This window comes from Toxoplasma gondii, chromosome Ia (assembly GCF_000006565.2).
Source record: "Toxoplasma gondii ME49 chromosome Ia, whole genome shotgun sequence".
Taxonomy (NCBI): domain Eukaryota; phylum Apicomplexa; class Conoidasida; order Eucoccidiorida; family Sarcocystidae; genus Toxoplasma; species Toxoplasma gondii.
This window is the reverse complement of record NC_031467.1, coordinates 260,881-276,842: the sequence shown is the minus strand read 5'-3', so window position 1 is coordinate 276,842 and position 15,962 is coordinate 260,881. Positions and strand designations below refer to the sequence as shown.

The following is a 15,962-nucleotide window of genomic DNA, read 5'->3' as shown; positions in this document are numbered from 1 at the left end:
AGGTTTCAACCGAGGGTAAGAAAGGAGCGGAAGTGGCGACCCCCCTGACACTGGAGAAAACCGAAGGTCTCCATTTTTGCTTGCGTGCCTAAAAATCAGGTGCTCCCCGGTATGTTTTGGAGCGTGCGAGGCAGACAGCTTCTTATTGATGATGCCTGTTCACCGAAGCTCTCTCATCGCTTCGATGTCGCCTGGGATCAGAAGAGTATTTTGAGCGGTAAGATTGAGCGTCGACTATCGAATGAAACAGAGCGCTCCTGACGCTAGTCTAAATCTCCGACAACAACCTTTTACCTACAACTGTACGGAACGTAACAAACGTAAGCAGAGCAGAATTCTCCCTTCTCGATTGGACGTAGGGTTTAACCGCCGCAGGTCCGCGGGGTCCTTCCGACTTTTTCACGAGTTTCCCAAGACTTTGTTTCCAGCGTCTTTCGAGTCCAACTCATTGTAGAGTGCGCAGAATACGTCAACCGTGTTACCGCTACGCACCTCGCTTCGCTGTAGTGTATGTGAGGCGTCTGTGTCTGTGTTTGTCTGTTTGCAACAGAAGCCCCTGCCAGCGCAGGAACGCGTTGACAGTCCGAGTCTTGCGAAGCGTCTCGAACCCCGGTGTATTTCCAGACGACCGCTAACCCACAAAACACATTTTAACAACTCCTGAAAGTCCAACCTGCAGTTATGTGTCCTCCGTACCAGTCCCGCTCGCTGCGACGGGGTGTACATACACCCGGCAGTGGCTGCGTCACCGTTTCAGGTCTCCGAGGAGTACCCGCAGCTCCTCGAAAGAAGTCCACGTCATGGCGGACATGAGTGACCTTTTTGCGAGGCGCGCTGCCAAGCCTCTCCAGAGAACCACGACGCCTTCCTCCCGCACCATTTCTCGCATCATGTTTCGCATCGTGAGAACCTTCGCGCCGCCGTTACTCCCGGGTCCGGGTCCTGCTGGCGCACGCGAAGCCCCCGCGGAGTTCCCCACAAATGCACCGTCTCCGCCTGCGCTTTGCTGCGCCACGTACAGTCCGTACAGCTGAATCCGCGTCCTGACGACGTCGAAGGGGTGCGTGACGGCCGATGCCAGCGCAGCGGCCGAGGCTCCGCAGCAGAAGTTTTTGAGCGCAAAGTACGAAATGTCTTGGCGGGCGCCGTCCATCCCCGCCTGAGTTCGCAGCCAGGTGTACAAACCGAAGAAAATTCCGGAAAAAGGGACGTCGCGGAGCACCGTCGGCCACGCTCCGCGCAGCAGCGACGCCGGGCCCTCTGTGCGCCACATCTCCCGCAGCACCGCGTGAATCGGAGGCGAGGACCGCGAGGTCATCTGCGGAGAGAAGAATCAGGAAAACGCGGATAGTACCGACGGAACCATACCGAATGCCAGACAGTACCGAGGCCTCGACACAGAGCGGCAGGGACTCGAGACCGACCCGCTTTCGTTGACCGCATTCATGCCTCCAAAACGCACCCACCCAACTATACCTCGTCCCGATCATCCCCCCGTGTCTCGGAAACGAATGACCGCCTCACTAAAAAAAGGAGACTAGATAAAACAGTAATCATCAAGCGCGTCGACTCCACCGTAAGATCGTCTACCCCACCACCTTGTTCTGGTCAGTGGACCACAGAAGAAAACCTTCAGTTACACAGGGCACCTCTGGATCTGCGTAACAGAGGTAAACGCAGATGTGCAGCCACAAACACGACTCCGTCTCCGAGTGTCTCTACAGACGGACGCAGGAACCGGCAGACGCACGCGCACACCCGCCGTAGACATACATAAAAATATCTACAAGTAGAGCTATGGAAAATGCAAACTGAGAACCTTCCCCACCGGCTTTCGACTGAGCTATTTTGACGCCAGTGAGGGGAATGGACACATACAGACAAACATATATGAAGAGAAATCTTTTTGGAAGTAAGTTTTCGTTTTTTACAGTCGGGGAACCTTACCCACGAGCTCTCGACGCGGGATTTGACGACAGTGATAGGATTGAAGAAGACGACGGCGACGCCTCTAGCGACTGCGCCGACAGCGGCATTGTACCACGGGGGGGCAGGTCCCGGACTTTCTTCAATCGGCGAGACCGTCTCTGCGTTGACCTCCCGAGACACCTCGCGTTCCGCTTCGCCTTCTAGGAGAAAGCCTGTAGCAGCTGTCTCCTCGGCGGCTGCATGCACGAGCGTTGCCGTCGTTTCGCACGCGCATTCGCCTCCTTGAGGGATTCTTCCACGCCATTCTGCTGCACGCCGGCTTCCTGTCTCCTCTGTCATTTCTCGCGTCTTGTCGCGTTTCACGTCTACCACATTCTCTTCTCTCGTCGCTGTCTTCTCTCCTTCCGCTTCCGGCTGTCGTTCGGCTATCTGCTTCTTCTGGGGGGATCTCTGTTGAGCTTCCCCTTGCCTCTCTTTTCCTTCAGAGAGGGCGAAAGAGAAACGGCGGTCTACAGCTTCAGCCGCCTTTCTCGAAAACGTAGCGAAAGACCCCCAACTGCCTGTGAGCATGTCTAGGGAATAAAAGTAGACGCCGGTGCCGGGACCGACGCGAATCAGGCAGGGCCATAGTCCCCGAAAAAAGCCTTGGAAACCCCACATGCTGTGTATTCGCCTGCAAACCTCTGCCACGGACGGACGCTGTCGGACCCCACCAACTGTCACAGGCTGCTGCTGCTGAAAAAACAGAGACAACACGCAAGGGACGACGCATCGATCAAACAGCCATGCACATAATATTCACAAACATATATATATATATATATATATATATATATATATGGTTCTATGGATGCAGATAGATGGAGTATTGACAGATGCTTGTGCCTGCGAACGCCTCTTACACACGCTGATTGGTGTATAAAACACTGCTTTTTAGATGTACGAATGGTTTTCGGACAGAGATGGAGATCATATGCATTTGACCTGCTGCTGTGACACGCATCTACACCACGAGACACGGGTGACCTTGCAGAGACCGCCGATGCGAGGGAAGTGAAAACGTGACGAACGTTTGAGGCAGGATGCTTGTTTGTACACGCTAACGCACACGGTGCATGTCTGTAGACAGGCACATGCTGTACGTGCACAGACGGAGACACTCAGATACGCTGAACGGTGGGAGAACTAACCTGCTGCTGAGTTTTGATGACGTCAAGCGGCTGCAGGATGCTGGCACAGACAATGCCGCTGACGGCGCCAGCAATTCCAGAGTTCATTCGGGCGCTCTTCGTCTCCTCCTCAGTGCGCTCCAACCGGCCATTGCCCTCCTTCTTCTCAGCAGAGCCCGGGAGGGAAGAACATGCTACGGGAGCAGGGGGACGCAGCAAAAGCCGATAGGGCGAGCTGAGCAGGCCCGCGGCAGGTCCGGAGGGAGGTGCGTTGCGAGGCGTGCGTCCAGCCGAAGCGGCAGCCAGGACAGGCATCGGACAGACTCGGTGAGACGAATGGAAGAGAGAAAGAGACGACAGAGAAGAGAGGGGAGAGGGAGAAGAGAGGGAAGGGGGAGAAGAGAGGGAAGAGGGAGGAGAGAGAGAAGACAGGGTGGGAGACGGGAGAGGGGAATAAGTGGAACAACGGAGAGAAAAAGTGAAGTCGAGAAGAGCCTGTTTTTCCGCAGCAGGAGGCTGCAGCGTCGCCTTTTCGCGACGGGCACCTGAAGCACTGGAGTCCGCCATATCGACAAGTTAGGCAAAGTTGACACGGAGAAAAACAACGACATGCGGCGACGCTACACACTGTACAGCCCCTCCATGTGTGAACTGGACAGTGTGTCAATCCAGACTGAGAACGAGGGGCTGCGGCATTATTCGGTGCAGAGTTTCGCCATCATCTCTGGTCCCACTGGGTGTACATGCACTGAGACATGGGGGAACCGAGCAGCGATGGTCTGGGCGTTGCTTCGTTCAGCAGTGCCCGCTGCCTTGTTCGCGGCGCTCTCCAGCCTTCTTGTTCCCCCTACGTTGTGCGTGTTTGCATGCACATCGAACGGGAGAAACCGAAAAGAGATGGCGACGAGGCACACAAAACAGGGACTTTGAAGCTGAGAAACGCGACAAGCCTCTGACAGACTCAGCTCCCGGAGGCAGCGAAACCCAGACTTACGAGGCCTCAGGTGGACAGCTGCGAAGAGCGGGACGGTGTATCGACGCTCTTTGACTTCTGCCACAGTCTTTTTTCGGGTTTTCTCGTTTCTCTCTTGTTATGCTCACAAGAAGAAAGAACGGAACACATGCGCTTTTTCGCTTCGTCTCTCCACGCATGTGCTAACGGACTCATCCAATAGCAAAGGAAGAAGTGAAATGAGGAAGGTGAGAGACTTCCTCGCGATCTAAGTCAAGTTCCTCGGTCGTTTTCCAGCCAGGAACTCACTCCGTTCTTGCTGCGTCCTCGCTCTCAGTTTGCCCGCTCGTGGAACTCTCTTTCCACAGAAGAAGCGACAGAACAAGTATTTTCCTCCCAACAGGAGAACGCCGTAGTCCTCAAAAGGGGGAAGGAAAACAGCGGAAAGACACACCTTGCGAAAAACGCAAGCGCTTGCTTGCCGTCTGCCGTGCAGGCTTGCCTCGAGCCGCGTCGAAGACCTTTTCTGCGGTGTACTTACAGCTGGGCGTTGCCAAGGCGCGAGAAAGGCGGGCGGATGTCTCCGTATATACGCCGAGACATGGGCGCAAGCACAGCAACAGGCGTCGCTCTACCGGGCGCAGATGCTACAGGACACAGGCCGGCCCTCTTCTCTCTCCTCTCTTGTTCCTGGGGTCTATGTGACCCAAAAAGACTTCTTCTCCAGCGTTTCCTCTCTCGTTTCTCAGGTCTTCTCTCAGGAACTCTCTCCTTCGCTTTTCCCCCTTCTCTCCGCGAGTTGTCGCTTGCGTCACGAACTCCGTCCCACAATCGCGCGCACTCTGAACGCTCTCCCTCCTTTTTCGCTCTTCGCTGCAGCCGCTGCCCGCGGAAAACGCTTCTTTTCCTGGGAAGACTTTCTTTCTGTCTCTCTGCACTCTTCGGAGGAACCAGTTAACTGACCGCACGAACGGTTGTCCTGCGGTGTACATACACCCCAAAAGTCAGCGACTACTTCCCAGGCGGAGGAGAGAGGATTTCTTGTTGGCAACCCGGGTGGTTCTCGCGTGTGCTGCGGCGGATTTCGGTCCTTTTCTACACACAGCTCCTTCTTCTCTCCTTTCTCCCCTCTTCTTTCCTCTCGCCTCAGCTGAGGAGAATCAGAGAGAAACCTCTGCACACCTTGGACGAAGTTCGCCGGTGACGTCTGCGAGCCCGCTTCGAACTCTCCAGCGGATTCGTCCTTCCTCTCACTGCCTTCTGCTTTGTTGCCGTCTTCCTCTCCGCTTTTCGCTTCTCCTGCCCTTTGGCGTTTTCCGCGTTTTTCGTCTTTCAGTCTTCACCATGTCTGACGCTGCTACAGAGCCCAAGCCCGCGCAGCCCGCGGAGGCGACGCAGGCCACCAAGGAGGAAGAAGACAACTTCAATCCCGAGGAGGAAGTCACTGAGGGAAACTGGAACACCCCACAGGTGAGAAGGAAGCTGTCTCCGCCAGAACATCTTGCCAATGCCCACACTGCGCTTCTTCCTCACATAAGGTGTCCTCGGCGTTCACATATATATATATATAATATATATGTATAAATATATATATATATATATATATAAATATATATATATATATATATATACGTATACGCGTATGTGCGTATTTATGGTGTAGATAGGTGTACAGATGGGTGGATAGGCGGTCTCGCGCTTGACGGTGTATGTAAGTGTGTTATGGTGGAGACCACGTTGGCCGCTTCTGTCGTGAGGTATCGTAGTGCGTCGACTCGGCTGTGGAAGTTCAGCGAGCCTGTGAATGTGAGGGATCTAGTGAGGATGTTCTTTCTTTTCGTGTGCCCTTCTCCTGACTTCCGCTGCTCTCTTTGATCCCCTCTCGCCTTTCGTTTGTCTCAAAGATTCCCTGGGGCTTCTGGGGAAGCGTAGGGACTCTCCAGTACCTCTCCCCGCGGTTATTTTCCAGACGTAGCCATTCTTCGCGAACTTGTCGTTCTTCCACATGAGAGCGTTGCCTTTTGCATGTCCTCTCGCCCGAGGAGCCTTCAACGCGTTCGTGCGTCTTTTGGGCGCGGCGAGGCATTCCAAATCCCCAGGGACTCTGCGTCTTCGTGTTCTCTGTCCAATCCCCGCCCACGCGCCAAAACCTTCTTCTGGATGTACTGCTCACTCTCCAGATTTCTATATCGGTGTCTACCTGTCTATCTAGCCGCCTGTATCCTTCTGCCCATCTTCACCCATCTGTCTTTCTCTGTGTATATGCATATCTCTATCGACGTCTTGCATTCGCTCTCTCTTTCTGTAAAGCGCATCTGTTCTCTACACGTAAATGCCAAAGGCTATTTATTTCGGTAGATGCATGCGTCCCTGGGTAGCCAAGGGTGGGTTTGCAATCATATGCATGCGCGGCTCCACACAGATCGCTGTGCACTCGTTTGTCTCGCGATTTAGACCTGATTCTCTGTCCCCTTTTTTCGCCTCGTTGCCTCTTGAACGTTCGGAGACGCTCTCGCAAATGTGAACCACGGTGTGTGTGTCTCGCGTCTTCGCGCGCGTTTGCACCTGGGTGCTGCCTTTTGTCGACGACTTCCTTGCAGGTGGAAGTCCACGCAGTGCAGGTGGAGACTGGCGAGGAAGACGAAGACGTCTTCTGGAAGCACCGCAGCAAGTTGTATAGGTGGGTCAGCTCGACGGGAGATGCACAGGCAGCTGGCGAGTGGAAGGAACGAGGCATCGGCGATGCCAAGTTGCTGCGCCACAAAGAGACTGGGAAAATCCGCTTTCTGCTCCGCCAAGAGAAAACGCTCAAAATCGTCGCGAACCACTACGGTGAGACACGGAGACGCGAGCACCGCTCCGGGTGTACAGACACCGCCTCTCCACAGCAGTGAAACCCTGGCTGTGCACTGCGAACGCATGCGCTTCTTTAGACGGAGGTCACTAGGGATTTAGAAAAAGAGATCGATCGATACACAGAGGTGGATACAAATTTGGAGACATGTAAAGATACAGAGATACTTGTATTTTAGCTGTACGCGTAGCAAGACACAAATGGACACACATATATATATAAATAAATAAAATATACACTTATATGTGTATCTGCGTGCTTCCCGTGCATGTGTGGCAACATCCTGCATGCGTGACTTCATGCCCTGTATGTGTGTATAAGTGTCTCTTTCTTCTGAAGATTCGACATGATTTCAAGAATGAGGTTCGGCGTTCCTGGCAGACGACTTTTTGGCTCGCTTTGGTGAGTCTCGCCGGTGTCGAGCGCGAACGTCCACGAATTGAAAATCAGTTTTATCACATTTTCTGCAGTGGTTGCGAGCGGCGTATACTGCAAGCTGACCCCGAACGTGAGCAGCGAGAAGATTTGGGTGTGGACTGTGATGGACTTCGCGGAGGGCGAGTTGAAAAACGAGCAATTTGCTCTGAAGTTCGGTCAAGTCGAACGTAAGTTTTCGTTGAGCGTTTTTCCCTTGGTTCCTGTCTGCGGGACTTTCTTCTCTCTGGTGGAGAAAGGAATTTTTCCGTGAGTGAGGCGCCTGTTCTGCCGTTGCCAGGCGTGTATACTGAGACTGCGAAAAAAGCGTCGAGGCTGGAAGGGTGAACAGACACCATGCGTGGAAATGAAACTCGACGGCGGATTTCTTGTCGAAACAAAGCAGACAACGTCAGAGTCAGAAACGCCCGCGACGAAAGCTGCAGGCTTCCAGTGTCGGAGAATTTCATGTGTATTTGTACATGCATATTTGCAGGTGTGTATTCGCAGTTGTTTGGAGACGCGCTGGGGTGCACAGTTTAGGGTGTATGTGCAATTGGACGCTTGCATGCACATCAAGTGGTTTTCTTCTTCCAGAAGTTCCAGTGTACTTTTTCGCACACATGCGTAGGTATGCACGGCATGGTAGTCAGTGAGAGCATGCGACAGAGAGCGCATGCAGCCGTGTGTCGAGATGCCAGGACGGATGGTTTCTGTACGGAGTGTGGCGCAATGAGGGCGTGGGTTTGTGTCTCCGCATCTGTTCCGCAGAGGCGCAAGAGTTCAAGAAGAAATTCGAGGAGGCCGCCGCTTTGAACGCGAAGATCTTCGGCGTGGAGGCCGAAGGCGAGGAAAAGACAGAGAAGGAAGAGAAGAAGGAGAAGGAGGAAGAGAAGAAGGAGAAGGAAGAGAAGTAGTTGTTTTCGGGTGTCTAGACGTCGCTCGGCACAGTGTCGTGTCTCGGCTCGCCAGACTTTCTCCCGTCTTTCCACCTTTGTGTCGACGTTTGTGATTCTGTCCTTTCCTACGGGAACTTAAAACTTTTTTTCCTGTGAGCGTTGTCTCTGTCGCGAGTCCGGTCTCGCCGCTTTCTCTCTGGCGAAAAACTTCGTTTGCTGACGTCTCGCGCGAGACCCGGCACGCAGAAAACAGCGAGAGAGGCAAAGAGAGAAGGGAGAGAGAAAAGAGAGCGGAGAGGCGCGCAGAAACGAGAAGGGCAGGAAAGGAGAAAAGGAACGCGGAAACGCGATTCGCATTTGTACTCGTTCTCGTTAGCAAAATGCTTTTCCTTCTCCGCGAAAAAGGAGACTAACAGCTCAGCGTAGCAGGATCCGATGCACACCACAGAAGGTGTGCCGTCGGTTGTTCGGAGGTCACAGACTACGGGGTGGGAGGCTCTCCACCTTGACAGTTTTTTACGGCGATCAATAGAAAAGTAGTCAGGGTAATCTAGAAATGGAGATGACTTTGCCTCCGGTTTCACTCTGTTTCGCTCATCTGGCGAACACGCAGCGTTTCTCGGTGTTGAAGGTCTAGAGAGAAAACTTTTCTCTGTCGTAGCAGGTTCCACATTACCAGAGGAAATCTCGCTCGCCTCACGTTTGAGGCGAACACCGGGGACGCATGCAAAACAACGAGTGAACCACCGTTCACACCCCGTCCTTCACGCGTGTGCAGTGGATGTACACCCGGAACTGGAGCCCCGAAAGCGCACATCTTCACAGCCACTCAGTTGCTAGGCATCTGCGCATCTACGAGAGAAAGATGCGGATTTGCGCCTACATGAAACTGCAGGTGCCCGCGTCTGCGAGCCGTCGGTCTCCACTCAAAGCCTTCCCTGCACTGCTGGGCACAAAAACTGCGCCTCTCGCGGGGTATGTACACCTGAAGTCTTCAACGCGTTCCTCCGCCAACCTCGCTGATTTGTACAGCTCCGGCGTCTCGCCGTTCTGCGGACCTGACGCGTATTTTTTGGCGCGCTGCATGCGATGCGGGCAGTGAAGGACTGCGCAGTCCGAGGTTGGCCGCCTTTGAGGATGTATATCGCCCTTGACTAAAACTCCCGGTGCCCCTGAGTGTCTGTTGCATTCACTCACGGAGTTCAACTCATTCTCCGTCCCCCTTGAGTTACTTGCGTTGCCGGCTTTCAACACCGCGATGTGCGCCGGAGCGCTAGACGGCATCCAGGTCTTCGTCATCTTCGCTGTCGTCAAAGTTGGTCTCCCGCGCGAGGCAACTTGGCCAACGACTCATCGCCTCGAAGAGACCTGCCTGAGGACCTGAGGCTGGATTCGCTGCGAGCGCGGACAGCACTCGTCTCCAGAGATGCTCCTCGCTCGGAGGGGTATGTCCACCGGGCGCGCCGCCAGGCGCAGAGGGCTCTCGGCCGAAAACGATTTCCTGCATCACTCCGCTGTCTGTACACCCCACGACGACCCACGCGCCTTTCTCGATTTCGCGCTCCAGCTGGCCAGGACTCCAAGAAGCCTTGCCCAGGAAAACTCGCGAAAGAAAAACCGGAGAGCCTTCTGCTGTCTCCCGACCTGCCGGCCCTTCAGCCTCGCAGTCGCGGAACGAACAGCCAGAACGCGAGGAGACGCGAGCAGCGGCTACGCCTTTTTCAGCCTCATCCTTTTCTCTCTGCACGTCGCACTCCCTTTTCTTCTCTTCGCAACTGCCTGTCGCCTGTCCTTCTTCGCACTTCTCTCCTCGATCTCCTTTCTTGTCTCCGTGTTCCGCTTTCTCTTCTCCGCGATCGCCTTTTCTCTCTCCACGACCCTGCTTCTCTCGAAGCTCTGCAGTTTGGCGACATGTGAAGAGGCCGGTTGCCTCACCAGCGTTGGCTGCGCCAGCGTCCGGCCTTCCTCTCCCGGGGCGAGTGCCGAGAAAGACGCCGCGCAGACACACATCCACAGTGCCTCTCTCGGCTGAGTTGTGAAGCACTGTGAGACCCGCGACCGGGCCGCCGAAGCTGTATCTGTCCAGCAAAAGGGAGATGTCTGTCGCCTTGTCTTCCTCTCTGGGCTCTCTCCACTTTCTCCCCATCACAGGTTCGCCGACGCTCGACAGGGCACCCTTCTCCGCCTCGCCTTGCTTCTCCTCTGCTGCCTCCTCGCCCAGTCGACTGCTGTCTCCCTCCTTCTCTGCAGCCGCCTCTCCTCTGGCGTCCTCCACTCGCGAGCATGCACTGCGTCCGCCTGTCTCCGCCGGCCCTGCCGAAACTGCGTGCGGCCGCTCCTCTCCCGTCCGCTCCTCTGCCGTCCGCTCCTCTCCCGTCCGCTCCTCTGTTGTCCGCGCCTCGGCATCTGCGCGACATGCGGGTGCACTTTCGTCGGAGGTTCCAGGCGGCTTTGGGGAGAGGAAGCGCGCGAGTGCGGCGTCTCGCCGGGCCTTCTGCGCCGCTGCGGCGGCTTGCGCGGAGCTGACCGCGCCGTACGGGAGCGAGGCTAGGAAGGAGACCAGCAGAGTGTCCTGGCGAGGAGACATGCGGCTGTCTCCGTCCTGCCTGGAATCTCCAGAGACTTCGGGTGCGACAGCGAGGAAAGGCGAGGCAGCTTTCGCAGGCTCGGCGGCGACGGTGGGAGATGTGAGACCTGCGGAAAGCGAGTAGGCCTCCGGTCTTCGCTCGAGAGAGAGGCTCTCTCCCGTTCCTTCTTCACGCTGGCGGTACCAGTTCAGGAGTCGCACCAAGAACGGCGCCTCGCTGCGGAGCTCCGCTGCATGCGCGGCGGCCAGAGAGGAGGTGGACCTCGAGACTTGGAAGTCGACAGCATCCAGCAGATCCGTCGCCATTTCCTCCACCACTCGCGCGAGTCGCTCCGCCGTCGCCTCCTTCGCCTTCCAGGCTTCGACTGCGTGGAAGGCGAGAGCTACACTCGCGCGACTCAGCAGCTGTTCCGCCCAGGCGCCCCTGACACGCAGGGAGGGAGACAAAGAAGCAAACGGAGGAGAGGGAGAAGCGGAGAGAGCGGCAGAGGGAGGGGACTGCGAAGGCGCAGAGTTGGGAGACGAGGAAGGTGAAGAGGTCAACGCGAGTTCACTGCGACAAGAGCCGCAAGAGGCGGTGGAACCGGTGACCGAGGACGAGAGTGTGAGAGCTTTCTCGAGGTTGTTTCTCGCATGTTGAAGCAAGCGGAGTTGCCGCGGCATGTGCGCCACGAAATTCGAAAAGGACGCAGGCAGAGGAGAGACTCCTGGAAGGAGCGCAGCACCCGAGATGGGTCCGCCGGCAGAGTCGCCGAGCATCATCAGATTTTCAGGTAGGCGACAAGCATCCAGCGCTGACACCCCCGAGCGCGCGCTTGCAGGTCGCGACTTCGGATCCCCCCTCGACTGAGTGGAAGGCGCGACGTCCAACGCCCAGGCAGAGGGTCTCCACGCTCTCCGCTTGTTGAGGATGACGCCTTCCACGTAGCCTCGGCGAGAGACGTGTGTGACGAGGACGACTGCACGCTCCCAAGAGTCGCAAATGAGGGGATGGGCGAGCAGAAGAAGGCCGCGCCTCAGCGCTGTGGCTGGGGCTTCGCCGCTGCCAGCATGCTTGACCTCTTTCGCTGCATGCAGTCGGCGGCTCTCCAGGACGCTCGGATGCCTCCCCACCTTCTGTTCTCTGCAGAGGGGCTCGTCGTGAGCGTCGTCTCTCGTCTCCACTTCGTTCTCCTCAGAGGGACAGCGTCTGGAGACCCTGCAGGGAACTGCTTCTGTCTCCTGCCGGTGCCTCTCGCGCTGGGTCGTCACTGTCGACACAGCGTTCTCTTTCGCTTGCCCTGTTCCTTCCGCGGAGGACGGTTCTTCTTCTCTCTGCCGGTCCGACCAGCGCGCCTGAGCCTGGCTCCTCTCGCGCGCCTCGCCTGGCTTTCGCCCGCGAGGCTTCACGGGCTTCACACGCACCAGGTGAAGAGCCGCAGAAAGGCGCAGCGTCTCCTCGAAGTCTCGAAATCGATATGGAGGAAGCAGCAGACAGTCCAGCGCCTCGTCCAAGTCAGCTTGGGTCGGACAAGGTTCTTCCTCTTCGTCATGCAGACGCAGCCTCGCCGTCTCACCTTCCCGGAGTGCCGAGTCAACGGCGACAAGAGTGGAGGAGAGAGGAGAGGAGGAGACAGGTCCATCTCGCGTCACCCGCGCAAGAGCGAGGAGACCAACAAGACGTTCCTCAAGCTTGTGAGCAGCACGGACGTCGTCGACAGATAGGTCGAGACTGCGCGTCGACGGCGCGGCGCCAGAAGAGGAGACACTCTCAGGCGGGGGACCGACTCTCGCGTGAGGCGCTCCCCCCTCGCTGCAGGAGACACCTGGCGTCTCTCCGGGCGCCCCAGAGACAAGCCCGGCGGGCAGGGATCCTGGGCGAGAGACAGAGGCCTCCGGAAGCCGTCCCGCGTCGGGGGGGACGAGGAGACAGAGGGGTGCATGGAGTTTTCGCGTGCAGTCGTAGGCCAGGAATTGGAGACGGCTAAAGAGACGCGAAGTTGCCCAAATGAACTCGAGACTGCGTTCGAGGTCTTCAGCGCGCAGCTGCTCTCGGCCGCCCATCTTCCCTCTGCGCGTTGACGCATCTCGTCTTATATACGAACACACCAGCTGCGCTACAGAGACGCCGAGCGGCGAAACGGGCGAGGGAGCAGAGAGACGCGCTTCTTTCCCCGGCGTCACAGGCGCGCAGACCGGCTCCCCCGACCGCGCGTCCTTCTGGCGGAAGAAGCGCAGCACGGGACTGTCTCCAAGTGGAAGCGGAGGTGTCTCCTCTCGAACAGGCGCAGGGGCTCGCGCGAGCTCTGGAGGGAGAGGCGCATGCGGCGGGCGCGGCGCCGGGAGTGGCGACGCGCCAGCGACGAAGGCCGAGGGACTCCACAGGGGCATGAGCGCAGCGAGGAACTGCTCGGAGGCTGGGTGTCTCTCTTCGGCCAGTTGGAGAAGGTGAGGAGTGACGACTACCAGCGCTGGGTGGCGATCCAGGAAACGCGCGAGCCGCACAAGGCGACGAACGGAAGAGAGAACGAGCGTTGGCGGTCCACTAGAGGAGACGGAGGTGGAGGCGGCGGCAGACGAAGAAAAAGCGCCAGTGGAGGACCGGGCGAAAGAGAGCGAAGCGGGGGACAAGGCAGCGTCGACCGGGCGAGGCGAAAGGTACCAAGTCGACTGGAGAAGACAGACGCGAGAACGCGCGAAGGCGGCAAAAGAAGAGAAGGAACGAGGAACGCGGACTGGAGGAGAAGACCGCGAAGGACGGCGCCGCCACTCATCTGACGGCGCAGACGCGTCAGATTGCGCGTCGATATCTGAACACCCGGAGAGGGCGCGGAGGTCTTCCCTGTCTTTGTCGCATGCTCCTCCAGGCGACGTATCTGCGGCACACGACCCTCTTGAGTCGCCTAGACACCGCAGGACTCTGCGGCGACGCAGCGAGACAAAGTTCTCGCTCGTTTGCGGAGCGGAGCATCGCTGACAACCAGAGGGGAACGACGATCGAGAATAAAACAGAGATGGAGAATCAAGTGTGGACTGAGAAGGAAACAAAGACTCAGAGGATAGCGAACGAGACAAAGAGAGGCATGAATTGGACGAAGTCTCCGGATCAGCTCGAGTCGCGACGCCTCGCGGTGCATTCAGTGAGCACCCCGAGTCTGACCGAGTAAAGATGTCGGAGAACCGCGGTAGACATTGGAACGGAAAGCGAAGGAAAGCCTTCCTCGGAGAGTCTTTTTTGCCGGCGAAAACGACGCTTGAGATTCTCGCGGCTGCCAAGCCGCTGCCGCGAAGGGTCGCCATAGGCAGGCGACGCTAAAAGCTTCTATGTCTGGTGCTCCACGCACGAGTCGACAAATTATTAAGACTCCAGCGTCCAAGCAAACATACAGAAAGGCCTTGAAACCCAACACACTGGGCTCTCTCGAGGTGTCCAGCGGGTGGCGATGCACTGCAGGAATTCAGAACTTGGCCGTGCGGATTTCGTGAGTCGCAATCCGTATCCTAGGTAAGCTTCAGTGTCGAGAACCGTAAATAACATTCTTTTTCTGTATCTGATGAGGTTTTTTCACTGTCCTAGGTCCTGTGCATACAGCGGAAGTCCAGCGCGGTACCGGGACTTCATGGACGAACGCAGGGATGGTTTCACTCCTAATTCCTGCAGCTTGGATAAACAACACCCGAGGAGTTCGTTTTCGAGTCAAGGCTGCGCTTTGGATGTTTGCATGGCGTCGGATGCTCCCTTGTGGCGCCTGCCAGTCGGAGAAATGTCGCTAAACACGACATGTGCTCCGGTAGCAGCAAAAACTCGAAAGAGTTTCAGCTGCAGGCGGCCAGTCAGTGAGGAGACGGATCCGACAGATCCGAAGGAAAGGGAAAAAGAGGCAAAGAAGGAACTCTCGAGAGTGAAAAGACCGGGGAAAAATTCGAGAACGGGAGGTCAATGTCAATGAACGCGATTGCGGCAGACTTAAAAGAGGCTGTGACACAAGGCTTCTGGCGAGGACAGATGGAGAAACAAGCGGTTGAGAAAGCCCAAGAGGAGAAATCGGGTCGTACCCTCAGTCGCAAAGCAGGTGGCAGAAACAGGAGTGAAAAAGACAGAGAGAAACGCGACAGAAAGGAGCGAAGTCCAGTCAAAAGCGAGACACAAGACGCGTGCTATTTTTCTCAGCGTTTCGCAACTCGTGATCCTCGCTTTTCGCCGTCGTGCCCGTCGCGTCCTGAGTGTCTCTGTGAATGCTTTCGCATATTCTTTGCTTCCGGTTCGTTCCAATCAACAAGACTGCACTTCTTCTCCTGGGCTGCCTCAGAAATCTGCAGTGCCGGGTTCCGGCAGCGCCGACCAAGTCACCGTCGCAAAGTTTCCACCTGCTGCGGCATTCAAGGAAACGGAGAGAGCGGAAGAAGCTGTGCCCGACGCGGGAAACCTCCTCCAGAGTTGCATTCGTACGTTTTTCTAGAGCAGGCCGACATCTTTAGGCTGCAGCGGTTGCACCTGATTCGCCGCAGCAAGTCTCTCCCCTCAAGCTGCACGATGTGTGTCCAGGTGTGCCGGAGGGTTACATAGCTAGATAGGAGAAAGGGGATGAGCGCTGAGTGCATCGCCGTTTGACTCTGCAAATGAAGGTGTCAAGATCCAAACGCAGGTTCGTCGAAACCCTTTGTGAAAAAAGTTCTTGCTAGCAGACGGTCCTCTGGTCTGTTGGGGTGTGTGTGCCAGCCTCAGTGCTGTGCTGTTGGTGATCTGTGCCTCCACATGGTTGACCAGAGCGTCAGAGCACAGCCGGTGAGGAATAGCGAAGGTGTCGCAGGACATTGTGCATTCCAGCTGTTTTGCTGAGCAGGATCGTGTGGTGATGGTGTGCCCGGCTGTCACCCGCCGTGTTTAGTTTTGCTTTCGGAGGCGCGTCTCTGCATCCCGTTAACCCACACAGCTCACATGGCTTCTGGGACTGCACGAACGCGTGCTTTACAGCACTGCTGTTAGGCACCCCGCCACAGCGCGTCTCGACTTGTGGGTGCAAATAGAGTAGTTCCAAAACCCAAACCCGCGGTCATGCGGTAATCCACTGCAGAGCTGCCTGTATGGGCATGCGCCGATTGTCCTACATTCTCCGCAGCGAGAGACGCGTGCGGTTAGCCGCGACAACATCAGATGTCAGCGCGTGTTTGATGGCGC

General features: G+C 56.6%; 3 protein-coding genes across 3 annotated transcripts; 1 reads left to right on the top strand and 2 right to left on the bottom strand.

Moving 5' to 3' along the window:
- Window positions 1-215: 215 nt before the first annotated feature.
- On the bottom strand, window positions 216-4,476 carry TGME49_293350 (mitochondrial carrier superfamily protein). Its single transcript, XM_002370096.2, has 3 exons — window positions 3,120-4,476; window positions 1,948-2,664; window positions 216-1,318 (listed from the first exon to the last, which is right to left on the bottom strand). Exons 1-3 carry the CDS (start codon window positions 3,663-3,665, stop codon window positions 746-748), a joined length of 1,836 nt encoding a protein of 611 aa, XP_002370137.2. The 5' UTR covers window positions 3,666-4,476; the 3' UTR covers window positions 216-745.
- A 271-nt stretch (window positions 4,477-4,747) lies between these two features.
- On the top strand, window positions 4,748-8,376 carry TGME49_293340 (ran binding family protein 1, putative). Its single transcript, XM_002370095.2, has 4 exons — window positions 4,748-5,520; window positions 6,651-6,882; window positions 7,375-7,509; window positions 8,090-8,376. Exons 1-4 carry the CDS (start codon window positions 5,395-5,397, stop codon window positions 8,233-8,235), a joined length of 639 nt encoding a protein of 212 aa, XP_002370136.1. The 5' UTR covers window positions 4,748-5,394; the 3' UTR covers window positions 8,236-8,376.
- A 291-nt stretch (window positions 8,377-8,667) lies between these two features.
- On the bottom strand, window positions 8,668-15,852 carry TGME49_293330 (hypothetical protein). Its single transcript, XM_002370094.2, has one exon. The coding sequence runs from the start codon at window positions 14,081-14,083 to the stop codon at window positions 9,491-9,493; it is 4,593 nt and encodes a 1,530-aa protein (XP_002370135.1). The 5' UTR covers window positions 14,084-15,852; the 3' UTR covers window positions 8,668-9,490.
- Between the last annotated feature and the right edge of the window lie 110 nt (window positions 15,853-15,962).

What these genes read in the sequence shown, in the direction of transcription:
- TGME49_293350 (XM_002370096.2), bottom strand. Translation starts at nt 3,665, where the DNA reads ATGGCGGACTCCAGTGCTTCAGGTGCCCGTCGCGAAAAGGCGACGCTG. An exon ending in TCATCAAAACTCAGCAGCAG is followed by an intron (nt 2,665 to 3,119) that starts GTTAGTTCTCCC and finishes CTGTTTTTTCAG; the next exon opens with CAGCAGCAGCCTGTGACAGT. An exon ending in CCCGCGTCGAGAGCTCGTGG is followed by an intron (nt 1,319 to 1,947) that starts GTAAGGTTCCCC and finishes TTCTCTCCGCAG; the next exon opens with ATGACCTCGCGGTCCTCGCC.
- TGME49_293340 (XM_002370095.2), top strand. Translation starts at nt 5,395, where the DNA reads ATGTCTGACGCTGCTACAGAGCCCAAGCCCGCGCAGCCCGCGGAGGCG. An exon ending in AATCGTCGCGAACCACTACG is followed by an intron (nt 6,883 to 7,374) that starts GTGAGACACGGA and finishes CATTTTCTGCAG; the next exon opens with TGGTTGCGAGCGGCGTATAC. An exon ending in GAAGTTCGGTCAAGTCGAAC is followed by an intron (nt 7,510 to 8,089) that starts GTAAGTTTTCGT and finishes TCTGTTCCGCAG; the next exon opens with AGGCGCAAGAGTTCAAGAAG.
- TGME49_293330 (XM_002370094.2), bottom strand. Translation starts at nt 14,083, where the DNA reads ATGGCGACCCTTCGCGGCAGCGGCTTGGCAGCCGCGAGAATCTCAAGC.